Source organism: Felis catus, chromosome E2, assembly GCF_018350175.1.
Source record: "Felis catus isolate Fca126 chromosome E2, F.catus_Fca126_mat1.0, whole genome shotgun sequence".
NCBI lineage: Eukaryota > Metazoa > Chordata > Mammalia > Carnivora > Felidae > Felis > Felis catus.
Genome location: NC_058382.1, coordinates 7,316,687 through 7,334,549, shown reverse-complemented (window position 1 = coordinate 7,334,549; position 17,863 = coordinate 7,316,687). Strand labels below are relative to the sequence as shown.

Sequence of the window (17,863 nt, the reverse complement as noted above, 5' to 3'; positions counted from 1 at the left end):
CTCCTTCTTTGGGAATCCAATGGCCCTCCAACAGCCCAAGGAGGAAAAGCTATTTGCTAGAATCCTTTGAATTGGAATGGAAGCGAGGAGGACAGTCCAAACAGAGCCTGTGTTTCTCTTAGACTTTATTTTTGGGCTTAAGAGAAGGGACAAAAGTGAAACACCAACTTTCTCTGCCGCTGGTAAGGCTGGGTCAACATTGTGCCACTAGGGGGCACTGAGTACAGGAAAAGATTCTTGGTGGGATTGGATTCCTGGGGCTAAGGGAGAAGGGGGTTGGGAACCTAGACTCCTGGGCCTGAGGGAGGAAGGCACTGGGAATCCAAATTCCTGAATCCCTTCGGCAGCCTATATTTAGGGGTTGAGTTTCTTGGGTCCAAGTTCTAGAAGTTAATTGTCCTGAATGGTTTTCTGTATCCAGTCAGTGAACTTGCAGAGGTTGGTGTAGACGCTTGGCACATAGGGTTGGCCACACTGGACTTGTCCAAAAGACACGAGGCCCTGAAGGGACCCGTTGCAGACCAGGGGGCCCCCAGAGTCACCCTGTTGTTGGAGAGAGAGGGAGAATCCAAAACACGGAGAGGTGGAGACAGATTGAAGTCAGAAGGGAACTAGTGACACCAAGAGACTAAGATAGGGAAATAAAAGATAACCGCACACACCTCAGAGGTCCCTTCCAGAGCCCTGACCGTAGGGAATTCTGCTCCCCTAGGTCCCAACAGCCCCTCGATTCTCCTGGGTTTGTTGTTATTCTGTTTGTTTGTTTTTTAATCTCCCCTTATGGCTTGTTTTTCTGTCTCTGACTCCCAGAGTCTCTATGCCTCTCTGCATCTCTTTGCATATTCTGTTTTTCTTTAATCCCCTATTTCTCTTTGCATTTCATCTCTATGAGTCTATCTCTCTGTTTCTCCCTGAGGTATTTCTGTGTGTGTGTGTGTGTGTGTGTGTGTGTGTTTGCCTCCACTATCTCTGTCTCTATTTCTCATTCTCTCTTTGTTTATTTTTACTCTCATGTTTGTGTCTGTTTCTCCCCTGTACCCCTGTGTGTCTCTGCCTCCCTCCCTGCTCCATCCCCCCCACCCGTCCCCTCCCCTCCTTCGCCTGTCCCCCATCTCTCACCCTGCAGGAGTCCTTCCGGTCCTGTCCTCCACCGGCACAGAACATGCTGGGGTGAAACACGGAGGCATAGAACGCGCTGCAGATCTCCTCGGGCACCACCGAGATGTTCACGCACTGGAGCACTTGGGGCTGCCTGCCTGCGACGCAGAGCCCGGGGTCAGCCCCTCTGGCCGGGAGCAGAACCCCTCAGAGAGGGCGGACACACGCACACTCGTGAGCTCACCAGTCATCAGCTGACCCCAGCCAGAAACGAGGCAAGAATCCCCAGCGGTCGGGCACTGGGAGGCGATGCTGATGTTCTGGATGGCATCCGACCCGGGCACCGACTCTTTCAACTTGATGAGCATGAGGTCGTTGGCGATAAAAGGTTTGTTGTATTCTGGGTGCTGTATGGAGAAGTTGGCCTCCATCATCAGGCTGCCTGGTTCTTGGCTGGCCTCAAGACTGTGCAGTCCCAGACCGATGGTGTAGGACCTGAGGGCCATGGGGGACGGATTAGTTTTGTGGCAACACCGTTATCTCCACAACCCCATCTCCTCGCCCCCCCCCCCTTTATCCCAACCCCATCCTCCTCGCTAAGCGCGGCGCCTGGAGCTACCCATCTGTGATCTCAAATCCTCGCCCACACACCCAATTTATCCAGCGACAAGAATTTGTCTTAACTCACTAGTGACTCAGCAGCTGAGCTGGGATTTCGCTCTTGGGCTGCCTGAGTCTTTCCAAAGCCAACAGCCCCCACTTCCCTTGCAGAGCCTTGCTTTACAGAGGTTTCCGCTCACAGCGCCGAGGCTGAGCTAAAGTTACTTCCAGGCACCCCTCCCCCCCACCCCCGCCACTCCATCCACCCTGCCCCAGGCCCTTGCCTCCGCCCCCACCCAGGCTGGCACTCACTTCTGGAAACAGTGTGCGGCTGACAGCACCCATTGCGGATGCACCAGGACGCCCCCGCAGAAAAATTCGTCTTCCGTGAACAGCGCCGCCTGCCAGGGCTGCGAGTGCGGGATGCAGTCCTCGCCGTTTATGATGTGGTTGCCGCCACCCGAGGCCTGGGATCCTGAGGGCGGATCAGGGATGGGGGCGGGCTCCGGGTGGAAACCGGGCTCCTGGGCACGTGGCCACGGGCTAGGGGCGTGATCATGGCTTCAAGGGTCTCGTCAGGACTGGGGATGGTCTCAGGGTGGAAACAGGGCTCCTAAGCGCAGGGATCGATGCGGGGGCGTGGGCCCGGCTGGCGGGCAGGCTCAAAAGGCAAGACTAGAGCTCTTGGGGGCGGGGGTCTCAGTGCAGGGGGGCGTGGCCAGTGCCGCGGGGCGGGGATGAGGGCGGAGCCAGGACTTCATGGGTGGAGTCAGGGATCCCAGGGGCGGTGTGAGGAGTGCGGAGGCCGGCTCAGGAGGTGGGACTAGACCTCCAGGGGGCGGGGTCCTGGTGCAGGGATTTTCTGGGCCAGATCTGGCTTCTTGGGGTGGGATACGACTCCGGAAGCGGAGATCAGAGTAAAGGAGAAGGGTCTGTCTTCCAGGGGAGTTTCAGCTTTGAGCCAGTCACACCCATCTGCAAGACCCACCTGCCATCTCCTCTGTCTCTCCCTCCCCCCGCGCCCCCGCTCCCCGACAAGTGCCACACCAGCCTCGTGCAGTACCCGGGGCCACAGTCCCCTAGCGTAAGCAGAGCCCCTCATATACGGTGCAGAGACAAGGATGACACAGTCAGACGCTCAAGGAAGCAGTGTCGTTCTTGGTGGCCTTCAGAGTCACTCCCTCCCCGGCTCAGCCTCCTCCACAGTCGCACCAGCGACAAGCCGGCTCACACAGAAACCCCGGGGTGACGTGGGCCCCTGGGAGTCCGTGGATCAGAGACCCAGGAAGTAGGCACAGGTTTCCAGCAATGGGCGACTCCCCCAGAAGCACGACCTCCCTGTCAGCGGCACCCTGGGCTTCCCGTGTCCTCACAGCGTCATCCACCGTTGTCACTCCGCAGCATATTCAGAGGCCCAGACCGTCTGACCTTCGCCCAGTAACACAGTGACTCTCACAGGTTTGACCACATAGCCCATCACACCGTGTCACACACAGAGGCGTGCAAACCACACACACACACACACACACACACACACACACACAGAGTACACCAGTGGCACACACAGAAACTCCCTATGATACAAGGAATCCCATGTGTGTAACCAGAGAGCAACGGTCCCGGTTCTGTCACACAGGCAGCTTTAGTCATACCCAGGAGGACACTGAGTCATGCCTGCACAGTGACAAACACTGTGCCTTCAGGCACAGATAGCGACACCCACAACACACACTCAGATACCTGTGACACCAAGGACGAGGTACCCCAGGAACCAGCCCCAGGGGTTTCCTGCTGTGGTCATCACGTCAGCACCTGGGCATGAGGGTCAGTCTCTGGTGAGTCTGGGGGACTCACAGCCCAAATCTCTCCATCTTTCTCTGTCTCCCTCTCTTACTGTCCCCTTAAGGATATTATTGGTCAGACAAGGACCTATGTATGCCACCCCTGCCCTCCAACACCCGCATCGTGGTTTGGAGATCCCAGCCCAGAGCCCCAGAACCCAGAGACATTTAGAGAGGGAGAGAGAAAGAGGGAGAGAAAAGTGGAAAGGGAGAGAATTAGGTGGAGAGGAAGGGACGGAGGAAGTGTCCCTCTGTCTCTAAACTGGAAGAGTAGGAGCATGGAGACGTGGCCCGCGGGTCTGACTTGGGACAGAGACAGAGCACTTGCGAGAGATAATCAGAGACAGACTGAGAGCCAGAGTCACGGACAGAGATATTCAGAGACACAGAAAGAGCAGAGCCAGAGAGAGTGATGAAGAGACATTCCTAACTAGAGAGCGCGAGAGACCTTTTTGGAGAGACCTAGAGACCCAGGGTCTGGGGGCTGAGGTTCACAGTGACGCGGAGCTGTAGGGAGCTTGCGCCCTTAGGGGCGTTGGGCGGGGCGGGCACCGCGGGGACGCTCACCTCGCTGCCTCTGGGCTCCGGGATCCTGCGCTGGGCTGTGCTCCTGCCTGCTGCTGCCTCCTCAAGGGGCCCCCATGGGACTTATAAGCATCCCCGGCTGGGCTGGCCTGCCCCCTGGGGACACATTCCTGGGGTCAGGTGCTGCAAGTTTCCATCTCAGAGCTCTCGGGGCTGCCCTGGTGTCAGGCTAAGGTCAGGGGGCTCGAGGGGTTGGGAGCAGCGACCCAGAGGGGACTCAGAGCCTCACTTCTTTCTTGGTTCTGTCTCTCATTCCCTCGTATCGTATTCTCTCCTGTTCTCTCTCATTTGCTCTGTCTCATGTTCTCTTATTTTCCCTCTTACTCTCTCTCTCTCTCTCTCTCTCTCTCTCTCCCTGTCCCCTGCTGTGCTTCCCCAGCAAACCTTTCTGGGTTCAAATCCAGACTGCATCATGGTTTACCTTTGAAACCCTGGGGTGACTGAATCCCTCTAAGCCTCCATTTTCCCATCTGTAAAAACAGGGGCACTGTTATTCCTCGCTCCCCAGATACCTCCAAAGACATAGCGCGGGGAAAGTGCCTTGGCATCGTGTCAGGCATATCGTAGGTGCCCAGTAAGTGGGAGTAAGACGAAGCCCTCGCTCGGTAAAGAGCAATTGCACACCTGCCATGCTCTGAGCTCCTGCTGTCCCAACTTGAGATGCAGGACGGAGCAAGCAAATTCTGGTTCTCACGGGGCTCACATCCTAGTGGGGGAGACAGACAAGCAGAAAAAGTGCAAGATAATATCTGGCAGTCGTGTGTGTGCAGAGAACACAGGTGACCGTAGAGTGACGGGGGCGGGGGCGGGGGACCTTCTGCGGACAAGATGATGGCTGGGGAGACAGAAGAAGGGACATTTAGGTTGACAGCCGCCATGCCATGTGAGCCTTGCAGGAAAAAGAGAGAACTCGGGGTATGCGAGGCAGAGCAAGGAGAAGGAACGGGGCAGATGATGCAGGGGTGTAAATGCTGGGGAAGAAATTTGGGGTTATTTTAAGGGCAATGGGTTTTAAGCACAGGGGTAGAAGGGAGTGACACGATCTTATTTACTTTTAAGACACATCCTGCGTGGAGAAGAATGACCGTAGGGTGAGAAGGGAGCAGACACCGACACGAAGGCGGAAGGTGACAGCAGCCCAGGTGGGCGATGCTGTGGTCCAGGGAGAAGAGGAATGAATGGGCACAGGGCTCATCCCGGAGGTAGAGTCAACATGCTGACCGACAGGTGGGAAATGGGCAGGGAGGGGAAAGGAGGCGCCAACGGTGTCTCCGAGGCTTGGTCTGACCACTTGTGGTGCCGTTTGTGGAAGCGGGCAAGGAGGTGTGGGGGCAAGGGCTGAGCCGGGGGTGCCTGTCGGGAGCCAAGCGGTTGGATGCATGGGCAGGCAGAGGTCAGCGCTGGCGAGAAGCAGTGGGGAGTCATAGCGGAGAAGTGGTGTTTAGAGCCATGGGGTTGTGTGAGATCACCTAAGGAGCAGGTGTGGACAGCACTGATGAGGGGTTGGGCAACAGATGATGGTGGTGATGAAGCATGAATGTCTGCGCTTCTCTCTGTCTCTCTGACCCTGTCGCTCGCTTTTTCTTGGTGCCTGTCTGGTCCTCTAGCTCTGTCTCCAGTTATCTGCTTGTGTTCAGTCTCCTGGTGGCACAGAGTCTTACTGGGCATAGAGAGAATTGTAGCCTGCCCCACCCTGGAGAGCCACAGGAAATGTATCCTGACCACATGCACAACGGCAGGATGGCTGTGAGCTGTAGGGACCACCACGGGGGCATGTCCCAGCCCCTCTGCAGCAACAGGGTTTGAGAGGGACCTCAGCACATACCAGAGGAGCAGAAGTTAAGATGGAACCCCACGCACCAAAGGCCTGGACACTCCCCCCCCCCATTTTTCTAGCACCAACCAAGTTGAGTTTTCTGTCGCTACCTTGCAGGGGAGGACAGGACACCCCAGAAGTGACTGAGACATTTCCTGCCAGGTGGATTTCGATCTGCCTGGGTTTTAGATCCGCTTCACTCAACACAGCAGCCACCAGCCACAGGTGGCTCTTGAGCACTTGAAACGTGGCAAGTGCAGTAGGGCAACGAGCTTTGAACTGTTATTCAATTTTAACTAGTGTATTTATTTTTGTTAATGTTTATCTCTTTTTGAGAGAGAGACAGAGACAGAGTGTGAGTGGGGGAGGGGCAGAGTGAGAGGGAGACCCAGAATCCGAAGCAGGCTCCAGGCTCTGAGCTGTCAGCACAGAGCCCGACGCGGGGCTCAGACCCACAAACGGTGAGATCATGACCTGAGCCAAAGGCAGACGCTTAACCGACTGAGCCACCCAGGCGCCCCCAAATTTTAACTAATTTAAGTGTAAGTACTGAATCCTGATTCAGTTTTTGAAAAGGTCTTAAGCACATCTGGAACCATCTGGCTACAAGAATCTACTGTTTCAACTCTAAGTTCTATAGGCTCTGCGTAGACATCAATTATTTCTAAAATTTTTTAAATGTATTTTTGAGACAGAGAGAGACAGAGCATGAGCAGGGGAGGGGCAGAGAGAGAGGGAGACACAGAATCCGAAGCAGGCTCCAGGCTCTGAGCTGTCAGTACAGAGCCCAATGTGGGGCTCGAACTCATGAGTTGTGAGATCAGATCATGACCAGAGCTGAAATTGGACGCTCCACCGACTCAACCACCCAGGCACCCTGGTATTAAATGATCTTAAGTAGAAACTGCCAGAGGCACTTTGTAAACTGGTTGTGGAGGTAGGGGAGGGGACACAGTGACATTGCCCCCCCCCCCCCCGTTTTTCTTGGTCCCCAGAAGAGTCACTGATCTCTAATAAAAAGTTCTAGAAACAGCAGATCCTTGGCTGGGCTGATCTACAATGGCCCTCGGCTGTAAAAGAAAACTAACGTGCAAACTTGGTCTAAAAGACTTGTGATCACACTCAGAGTAGAAGCTAGACTTTTCACCATGACGCAAAGGCCCACACATGCTCTGTCCCCCTTTGTTCTTGCTTTGACTTCATTTTCCTCCCTCTCCCCCTGCCCATTCCAGCCACACCTGCCTCCTTGCTGCTTTTTAGATGTGTAAATCATGTCCCCACCTCAGGACCTTTGCACTCGCTGCTGGCTGCTGCTTCTACCCAGAATGCTCTTTGTCCACATATCTACCTGTCCCTGCCCTTATTCAGGTTTCTTCTTAAATATCCCCTCCCCAGAGGATCCTTCCCTGACGGCCCCGTGTCTAGAGTGGCCCCATTTCTTTATCCTTATTAACAGTATATATGCCCTGATTATCAGTATAAAACTTATTATCTATATGTAAATCTATATCAATTTCTTATTGCTGCTGTAAGAAAACACCCCAAATTTACTGGCTTAAAACAACACCGATTTATTCTCTTACAGTTCAGAAGACCAGAAGTCCAAAGGCAGTCTCACTGGACTGGTTCCTTCCGGAGGCTCTAAGGGTGACTCCATTTCCTTGTCTTTTTAGCTTCTGGAGTCATCTGCATTCCTTAGCCCGTCTTGCCTCTTGCCTCTCTCTTGTAAGAACCTTTGTGGTTTCATTGTGCCCAGCAGCATAACCCGGGGTAACTGCCCCATCTCGAGATCTTTAATCAGACCTGCAAAGTCCCCAGGTAAGATCGCATATTCACAGGACACCCTTGTGATGGGGATTATTTTATCTGCCGCAAAATCACATGATGCGTTAATGTTTCACCTGTTCATGGTGTCTGTCTCCTCCACTGGAACACAAGCTTCTCCATGAGGATAAAACATCCCTGCCAAGGTCACCATTGTATCCCCAGGGCCAAGAACAATGCCTGGCGCGTGGTAGGTTGTTAGTAAATATTCGCTGAGTGAACAAATGCCCTCGAGGAGGGAAGAATTAACGTCCTTACCAACAAATTGATTTACAGTCACAGAAACAATTTCCCAGCTGACTGCACACTGATGAAGAGACAGCCTCTCAAGGTTCAAATCTCAGGTCTGCCATTCACTAGGTCAGTGACCGTGGGCAAGTTACCAAGTCTCTCTGTGCCTCTGTTTCTCATCTGTGAAATGGGAATAAATATATTACTTGTCTCATGGAATATTGAGAACATTCACTTAGTTAATACCTGTAAAGCAGTTGGTGCGGAGTCTGGTGCACGTGGGAAGTACTTCGTAAGAATTCACTTTTGTTATTAATATTAATATTACTTTGCAAACACCTGAAACAGTGTTTCACGAGATGTGACGCTAACCTAACGTGAGACTCAGATTTCAATTCTTTTGACTCAATAGCCAGAAGTGGGATTCCTGATCATATAGTAATTCTACTTTTGATTTTTTGAGAAACCCCCACACTGTTTTCCACAGTGGTAGCACCATTTTGTATATCAGCCAACAGTGCACAAGGATTCCAATATCTCCATAGTCTCACCAATGCTCCTTACTTACCTCTGTTGTTGTTGTTGGGTTTTTTGCTGTTGTGGGTTTTAAATTTTTTTTAAATTTTTATTAATTTTTTTTTAACATTTATTTATTTTTTGAGAGACAGAGAAAGACAGAGCATGAACAGGGGAGGGGCAGAGAGAGAAGGAGACATAGAATCCAAAACAGGCTCCAGGCTCTGAGCTGTCAACACAGAGCCTGACACGGGGCTTGAACTCACAAATCGGGAGATCATGACCTGAGCCAAACTCGGACACTTAACTGACTGACCCATTCAGGGGCCCCTTGGATTTTTTTTTTTTTAATTGGCATCCTAACAGGTGCAAGGTGATACTTCCTTGTGGTTTCGATCTCCGTTTCCCTGGTGATGAGTGGCATCATTGTTTCATATACCTGGTGGTCATTTCTGTGTCGTCTTTGGAGAAATGTCTGTTCGAGTCCTTCACTCATTTTTAAATCCGGTTATCTGGTTTTATAGGTTTTTTGTTTGTTTGTTTTGCTATTGAATTGAAGGAGTTCCTTATATAGTTTGGATATTAACCCCTTGTTGGTTATATGGTCTGCAAGTATTTTCTCAAATTCCATAGGCCACCTGTCACTGATGGTGGTTCCTTTTGCTGAACAGACACTTTTTAGTTGATGTGATTCCATTTGTCTATTTTTGGCTTGTGTTGCTTGTGATTTTGTGTCGTATTCAAGAAATCATTGCCAAGACAACCCCCTCTATTTTCTTCCAGGAGTTGGACAGTGTTGGGTCTTTTGTTTATATCTCTAATTCATTTTTGAAAAATTTAAAAAAAATGTTTATTTACTTTTGGGAGGTGGGGGAGAAGGACAGAGAGAGAGAGGGAGACACAGAAACCAAAGCAGGCTCCAGGCTCCGAGCAGTAAGCACAGAGCCCAACGTGGGGCTCGAACTCACAAGCAGTGAGATCATGACCTGAGCCGAACGAAGTTGGACACTTAAGTGACTGAGCCTCCCAGGCGCCCTCTTTAATCCATTTTGAGTTGATTTTTGTGTAGGGTGTAAGACAGGGATCCAGTCTCATTTTTTTGCATGTGGATATGCAGTTTTCTCCACACCATTTGTGGGAGAGGCTGTCCTTTTCCCATTCTGTATTCTTGGCACCCTTGTCTAAGATCAGTTGACCACATATGTGTGGGTTTATTCCGGGCTCTCTATTCTGGGCATTTTTTTTTTTTTTTCAGTTGGCCACCAACATTGACAGATCAGGAAATTTCAAGCTTCTCTTGGAAAGTCAATATCGTGTCTGCATTCCCACGGTCATGATCCACCAGCAGCAGGTTCGGAGCGGCCACTGTCCTGGGGACAGCTTGCCCGTTTTCTGGCCCACACCCGGCGGTTTCCTTCATTTTCGTTACCTGCCTGGCCCCAGGAAGCAGCAGAGTTCGTGACCCCAGTGGAGGAAAAAAGTGGACACAAATACAGAAAGACTCAGGCACAAAGAGACAAGAGATAAAGTAAACCAGAAAAAAAACCAACAATAATCGTCATACGCTGTCATAGAGCACCTACATAGAAACTTACATATAGGCTATACAAACAGTACTTATTTTGTTCCGGGCACTGCTCCAGCTTCTTCACAAACGTTAACTGGCTCAATCTCCTCAATATCCTATGAAATCGGATCTATTATCACCCCCCTCCCCCCACTGTACAGATGAAAAATGAGGCACGGAGAAGCTAAGAGCTGTTTACCTGTCGACCAAGTTGACTACGTGGTAGAACTGAGATCTGAACCCTCATCCCCACATCACCCACCCTGTGTGAGCCTAACCACTAGGCAACACTGCCCCCTTGTGGATTTGGAGGCACGCAGGGAAAGAATAAGAGGTTGAAGGGGTGAGGCACAAAGGAAGGATTCCCAAGTTCTCCTGGGTGGGGGACTGTGGGTCTCAGCACCCAGTTCTGGTGCTAGATGGGGACAGAGGTGCAAGCAAACTCCTTGCAGACAGAGGGAGGGAGCCACCTGAACCTTGCCCTTGGCGAGCTCAAGTCCTGATCTTGATTGATCTTGGGTCTCTCAGGTTCTACAGGGAAAGGCAGGGAGTGTGGCCTGTGGGGTCAGACCCGCTCCGGTGAGACCCTGGGCAAGAGACTAAGTATTTCTTTTTTTTTTTTTTAATTTTTTTTAACGTTTATTTATTTTTGAGACAGAGAGAGACAGAGCATGAACAGGGGAGGGGCAGAGAGAGAGAGGGAGACACAGAATCAGAAGCAGGCTCCAGGCTCTGAGCCATCAGCCCAGAGCCCGACGCAGGGCTCGAACTCACGGACCGTGAGATCGTGACCTGAGCTGAAGTCGACGCTTAACCGACTGAGCCACCCAGGCGCCCCAAGACTAAGTATTTCTACCTCAGAGCTCAGCCACTGTTATTTCCAAGTATTGCTACCAATGTAATGATTTAATAAGTTGGAGAAATTACCATCATGTCTGTTTTTTCGTGAGTCGTGGTGACCCTGGTTGTCTTCCAGAACTATCTCTTCTGTGCACCCAGATGCCCACCTAAGATCATATAATAATAACAATAGTAATAATATAATAAATAGCTCACATGCCTCGAGCAATTATAGTCACTGTTTTACTTGTGTCGTTGTAATTAATCTAGTGGGATAAAATCACGAACCTGTGTTTTTAACAAAACTACAGGGACACCTGGGTGGCTCAGTCAGTTAAGTGTTCAACTCTTGATCTCCGTTTAGGTTATGATCTCATGGTTTCATGGGTTCGATCCCCATGTAGGGCTGTGCCCTGACAGCACAGAGCCTGCTTGGGATTCTCTCTCCCCGTCTCTCTCTGCCCCTCCCACACTCTCACTATCTCTCTCTCTCTCTCAAAATAAGAAATAAAACTTAAAAATTAAAAAAACAACAACAGATAAAGAAATATGACTTTCCCATTACAAGAAGAAATAATTTTTTTTTTCAGTAAAATCCTCTCTGACTAGGTTTGTTAGGATTGCAACAGAGGTGAAAAGAAAGTACCTTTTTGTTTTTACTTACTCAAAGGGGCAATGTTAAGATTATTGGCCAATGTATGCTGAACGCATCCTCTGTACAACTGCTTGAAGGGCTCTACGTGGATTAACTTGTTTATCTTCCCGTAAACCTTGCTGCTGTTGCTGTCTTCATGATAAACAGGGGAAACTGAGGCCAGAGGACATTAAAATCATTTCCCAAGTCCACACAGTAAGAAATAGCTAGGTTTGAACTCAGAGAGACTTGCATGAGAATCTCTGTGTGTGTGTGTGTGTGTGTGTGTGTGTGTGTGTGTAATATCATTTCTACCCAAGTATTTGAATAGTATTTGTACTATTCCACGTGGTAATTGTACTATTTCCACATGGTTCAAAAATAAAGTATGTTTATAAAAAAAAGGTACACAGTGACAAATCATGACCATATCCGCCTTCTATCCTGTCCTCACCTCTTATTCAAAACATAATAAATAGAATATGTTACTTGGGTCATCTTCAAAGGTTTCGTTGCACATAAACAGGCAAATGCAAAGATGTGTTTTTATTTTTCTCTTGCCTTTCGCCACCGGGCTGGGCTCCTAACAAAGTAAGGCGTCTCCTGGTGTTCAGAACACTTGGTTAATTATTTTTTCCTGTTATAAGCATGGAAACTTTGCAATGCCTGGTGAGTTTCAAGGTTTGTGAAACACTGTTTAGATAATTACCTAAGTTGTAAGACAATGGCTGGTGTGAAAATTACAGATGAATCATAATTATATCTATGCCTATAAAGCCTTCTGCTGGGAAGTCTTTCAGTCTGGGGGAATTTAGTGGGAGGCATTTTTTTTCCCTCCTCAAGGGATCTTGTTATTAATTTTGTGGGGCTTAGAGCTGGCCAGGAAAAAAAAAATTGAAAAGAAAACAAGACCAGATGAAAGATGCACATAGGGAGATCTATGGCCGCGATGATTAATGTTCGTTGAGCGCTTTCAACGTTTTTTTATTCTAATGTTTTATTCTGAAATAGTTCAAGACTCACAAAGAGTTGCCAAGTGGTACAGAGAATTCTCACCCAGTTTCCCTCAGTCACATCTTTCATAACCACAAAACTTTGTCAAAACCAGAAAACTGGGTTTGCTACAATAGTAGTCTGCTACAGATCTTAGTTGACTTTCATAATTTTTATATCTCTTTCTCTGTCTTTCCCATCACCACCATCAGGATTCACAACTGTTGCATCATCAGGAAGAAAGTGTCTCGTGTTATCCCTTAAGAACCACACCCACCCCTCATCCTCAGCCCTGACAACCACTGGTCTGTTCTCTGTTACTCTAATTCTGTGACTTTGAGAATGGGATATAAACGGGATCATACAGTATGAAATGCTCTGAAGTTGGGTTTTCCCCACTCATCATAATGTCCTCGAGGATGTAGTCACTTAGATGCACAAAAGCCTGAAGTCTGTAGGTTCTGTTAGTATTCCTATTTGCAGATGGGAAAACTGAGAGCAGAGAAGTGAAGTGATCTGTCCCAGGACACACAACAGGTAAGTGTTAAAGCTGAGATTTGAACCCAGGCAGCCTGACTCCAGGGACATTCATAGAAACAAAACAAAACAACCCACCCAACTTAGTATTAATGAGCTTGATACCTTCTTTTCCTTTTTATATAATCAAAGACCCCCCATCCCACTTATAGATATATAATCAAAATAATTGATGGCAGGGTCTGGAAGAGATATTTGCACACTCGTGTTCATAGCAGCATTTATGGATAACAGACAGAACATGAAAATAACCCAAGTGTCCACTGACAAATGAATTGGATAAACAAAATGTGATGTCTCCATAAAATGGATTATCATTCAGCCTTAAAAAGGAAGAATCTGCTGTCACATGCTACAACAGGGATGAATCTTGAGAACATTATGGGAAGGGAGAGAAGCCAGTCACGAAAATACAAGTACTTGTATGATACTTCTTATAGGAAGTATCTAAAATAGTCGAATTCAAACAGACAAAATAGAACCGTGGTTTCCTGGGGAAGGCACCTGGGGAGGGGGAATGGGGAGTTAAATGTGTAATGGGTTACAGAGTTTCAGTCTTGCAAGATGAAAAGTTCTGGGGACCTGTTGTACACAAGGTGAATATACTCAACACTACTGAGCTGTACATTTAAAAATGGATACAATGGTAAATTTCATGTTGCTTTTTTTTTTTTTTTTTTTTTTTTTTTTTTTTTACAATTAAAAGTAAAATGTTGAAAAAGACTCCCTTAGGGGTGCCTGGGTGGCTCAGCCAGTTGAGTATCTGACTTCGGCTCAGGTCATGATCTCCTGGTTCATGAGTTCCAGCCCCACGTCAGGCTCTGTGCTGACAGCTCAGAGCCTGGAACCTGCTTCAGATTCTGTGTGTGTGTGTATGTGTGTGTGTCTCTCTCTCTGAGCCTCCCCCGCTCATTCTGTCTCTCTGTTTCTCTCTCCAAAATAAATAAATGTTGAAAAAAATGAAAAGAAAAGACTCCCTTAATGCTGAGTTGCTTACAAAGTTATTGACAAACCATTCAGTCAGTTGCATAAGTTACAAAACAATGACTAAGTGTGAACATTACTAATGACTCTCTTAATTGTTATCACTGGAGGTAAATGATACAGTCCTGAAGCTCAGCTGGCTTATTTCTTAAGGTACATTGTTTTAAAAAGCTATTAAAGCTCGCCACAGACTCCTAATTGTGGAGACGAACAGTTTCACTCATCTGTCTACTGCTTCAGAGAAGTGTTTTGCCAGAGCGATTGCTCGACCATTTTTCTGGAAACCCAGGTCCAAACACAAAGCTTTGTTGGGTATTTTATGTTCCAATATCCTTGAAACAACCCCATGGGGTTGAAAAATGCACCATTTTTCCTTGCCATTTCACACACATCCAGTACATAGCAAGGCTAGGTTTAGGACTGGGCACTTCGGTTTTTGCAGGCTGTGTGTTACTCTAGAGCTATCCTGTGTCCCTACAGCACATGCACAAAGATGGCAACATTGTTTGGTTTTCTCTGGCTGGTGAGATCACTGGGCGGTTTTATTTCCCTCCTTCATACACCTCAGTGTTCCTCAGAGCCACTGGTCAGTCTCTTGCACTCACATAACCCATGCACATGACGACACACAGCTTTCAGGACCAAGGTCAGAATGAACCCACCTCTTCCTTCTGTACCATTTCCAGAGGTCTCTGGGTTGACATCTGCACCACATATTGTTTCCTTTTGCTCCCAAAGAAACAGAGCACCATAAGCTCCAAGCCTAACCAGCAAGGAAAGTAAAACCTAAATCCACATGCCTATGTGCATGGTAGCACATAATGAGAACACGTAGGGGGAAAAAAAGCGCAAAAGTGCTTTTGAGCACACAGAGCACTAGTATGGGCTTCCTCGTTTGTCCCTCCTTTGTGGAAAAGATAAAGTAGACAGTTAAAAAAATATATTCCAGGATGCCTGGCCAGCTCAGTCAGTGGAGCGTGAGACTCTTGATCTTGGGTCGTGAGTTCGAGTCCCGTGTTGGGGGCAAAGTTCACTTAATTAAACAATTTAAAATGTATATATGTATTCCAACCAACTGTGAAGGTTTAGAGAAACAGCCGCCGTAACACAGCAACCCCAATTTTGCCAGGTGGGACACGTTCCTGGTTGAGCTGGATACGTATACAATGTCCTCACAGAATTAACTCCTGGATGGCTCATTTGCCTGAACCTCCCTGGCGACCAGAGGTTTATTAAGATCATCTATGAAATGTGAGCCATTAATATAGATGATGTGATGCAAACTTTGTTGACAGGCTTGTTCTAGACAAGCTACAGCTGTTAGAGTGACCGTTTTAGAATATTTCATGTTTTCTGAAAGTTAAGAGCTACGTTTTTAACTAGCAAGCAGGTGAAGAGAGGCTCAAAACCATCAACAATTTAAGAAATGCGAGTTTAATGTGGCAGGCTATCGTTTTATACCGATTAAATTGCGGTAGAAAGCTGAGTCATGTCAAGCAGCATCAGGAACCTGAACTTTAGGGATCCTCAAATTGTGCCCTTGGAGTGTGGAGGACAAAGCCGCGCACGAGAGTGACCTGGACCTTTACTTGGTCAAATTAACCATATGCCCACACTATCACCCAGCGTGTGACATTTCTGTGTTAATTCTGTGAGGACACTGCATATGTATTCAGCTCAACCAGGAACTTGTCCCACTCCTAGGTTTAGATGCTATATTAGTTGCCTATTGCTAGGTGGCTATTCACCCCTAATTCATCATCTTAACACAACAAACTTGAAAAAAAAACCCTCACACAGTTTCTGAGGATCAGGAATCTAGGAGTGGCTACCTGGGTAGTTCTAGCTCAGGGTCTGTCACTAGACTATAGGCAAGATGTTAATCAGGGCTGCAGTCACCTGAAGGTTCCACTTATGCTGGACTATTTCTGGGCTGGGTGACTTCAGTGGCCGTTGACGGGAGACCTCAGTTCTTTACCATGTGAACTTCACCATGTGGGCTGTTGAGTGTCCTCACAACACAGCAGTGAGCTTCCCCCAGAGCCAGTGATCTGAGAGGGAGGGATAGAGGGAGGGAAGAGAGAGGGAGGCGATACTTTTTACAACCTAGTAACATACACTGTCACTTCGGCCACATTCTGTTCATGAGAAGTGAGTCAGTAAGTTCAACCTACACTCACAGAGAAGGAAATTCAACTCCAACTGTTGGAGAGAAGAGTGCCGAAAATTTGTGGCTGTAATTGGAACCTCCACAGGTTCCAAATAAATTGGATTTTGGATTCTAAGGAGACACACCCAAAGCACTGTTGGTGGAGATGAGGAGCTGGAGGCAACCTCTGTGTCCATCTCTGGGGTAGTGGATGGTAGGGTGTGGTGAGTGCCCACTGGCATGGAGTTGTGCGTTGTTAAAAACAACAGATTAGGTGTATATATATCCACATGGATGGATCTTAGGAGCATAGTTCTGAGTGACAAAAAAAAATAAGGTCAAAGTTGGGGCATATAACCAATATGATTTACATGCATTAAAAATATATGCACAGAGGGGCGCCTGGGTGGCTCAGTTGGTTAAGCGGCCGACTTCAGCTCAGGTCATGATCTCGCGGTCTGTGAGGGCTGTGAGTTCAAGCCCCGCGTCGGGCTCTGTGCTGACAGCTCAGAGCCTGGAGCCTGTTTCAGATTCTGTGTCTCCCTCTCTCTGACCCTCCCCCGTTCATGCTCTGTCTCTCTCTGTCTCAAAAATAAATAAATGTTATAAAAAAAATTTATAAAAAAATATATGCACAGAACCAAAAATCTCTGCATATTTTATAAATGTGTAATCAACAGAATTTGGCTGGTCTCTGTCCCTTGTTCTTGGGAAGTAAGCCCTAAACCTTTGGAGTGATAGAAATACCTTTGTTATATATGGTAGGCCCCTAGGGCCACGCTCAAAATACTTGAAACACAAACCATGTGATTCAGAAGGTTGGAGTTTTGGGCCACTTGATATCAGCCTATGGAGGAAAGAAGGCTGGACTGAGTTCAATCATATGGCCAGTGATTTGATCAACCATGTGTCTATAATGGAACCCCAATAAAAACTCTGGACTCTGGAGCTCTGATGAGCTTCCTGTTTGGCAACACACAGGGTGTGACAGCTCCTGAGGACAGAATGCACAGAATATGTTTGGGACCTTCCTGGACCTCATTCTATTCATCTTTTCATCTGGCCTGATTTATACTCTTTATAATAAAACTGTAATCATGAGTATAGCATGTTCCTGAGTTCTGAGAGTTGGTCTAACAAAATATTGAATCTTAAGGGGTAGTGAGAACCCCCAAATCTGTAGCCAGCTGACCCATCAATCACACCTACGTAATGTAGCCCATTAAAAACTCTGTGTGTCATAGTTTGAGTGAGCATCCCTGGTTGGCAATACTCTTTGGGAATTGTCACACTTTGATGTGTGACAAATAACACATCCCTGAGGATGATGAAAGCTTCACGTTTGGAACCACCTCCCACTTCACTCTATGCATATCTTTTAGTTTCTTTTTTCTTTTTTAATGTTTATTTATTTTTGAGGGAGAGAGAGAGACACAGTGTGAGTGGGAGAGAAGCAGAGAGAGAGGGAGACACAGAATCCGAAGCAGACTCCAGGCTCTGAGCTGTCAGCACAGAGCCCAACGCGGGGCTTAGACCCACCAACCGTGAGATCATGACCTGAGCCGAAGTCGGATGCTTAACCAGCTGAGCCACCCAGGCGCCCCTATGTTTATCTTCTAATTTCTGTCCTTTTGTTATAATAAAACCG

The 17,863-nt window shown here is 48.0% G+C and overlaps 1 protein-coding gene and 1 long non-coding RNA gene across 3 annotated transcripts; one reads left to right on the top strand and one right to left on the bottom strand.

Annotated features, from left to right (window-relative positions):
• Window positions 1–107: 107 nt before the first annotated feature.
• On the bottom strand, window positions 108–3,514 carry KLK4 (kallikrein related peptidase 4). Of its 2 annotated transcripts, XM_023245412.2 has the most exons (5): window positions 3,439–3,514; window positions 2,011–2,173; window positions 1,343–1,593; window positions 1,120–1,256; window positions 108–543 (listed from the first exon to the last, which is right to left on the bottom strand). In XM_023245412.2, the coding sequence occupies exons 1-5, from the start codon at window positions 3,497–3,499 to the stop codon at window positions 391–393; spliced, it is 765 nt and encodes a 254-aa protein (XP_023101180.2). In that variant the 5' UTR covers window positions 3,500–3,514; the 3' UTR covers window positions 108–390. The 2 variants fall into 2 exon arrangements, with proteins under 2 accessions (XP_023101180.2, XP_044902245.1); XM_045046310.1 differs by lacking the exons at window positions 2,011–2,173; window positions 3,439–3,514 and adding an exon at window positions 1,787–1,912.
• On the top strand, window positions 1,347–10,738 carry LOC109494593. Its single transcript, XR_002149563.2, has 4 exons — window positions 1,347–1,486; window positions 5,184–5,326; window positions 7,526–7,758; window positions 9,767–10,738. It is a non-coding gene; the product is annotated as an uncharacterized LOC109494593 (long non-coding RNA).
• The last annotated feature ends 7,125 nt before the right edge of the window (window positions 10,739–17,863 follow it).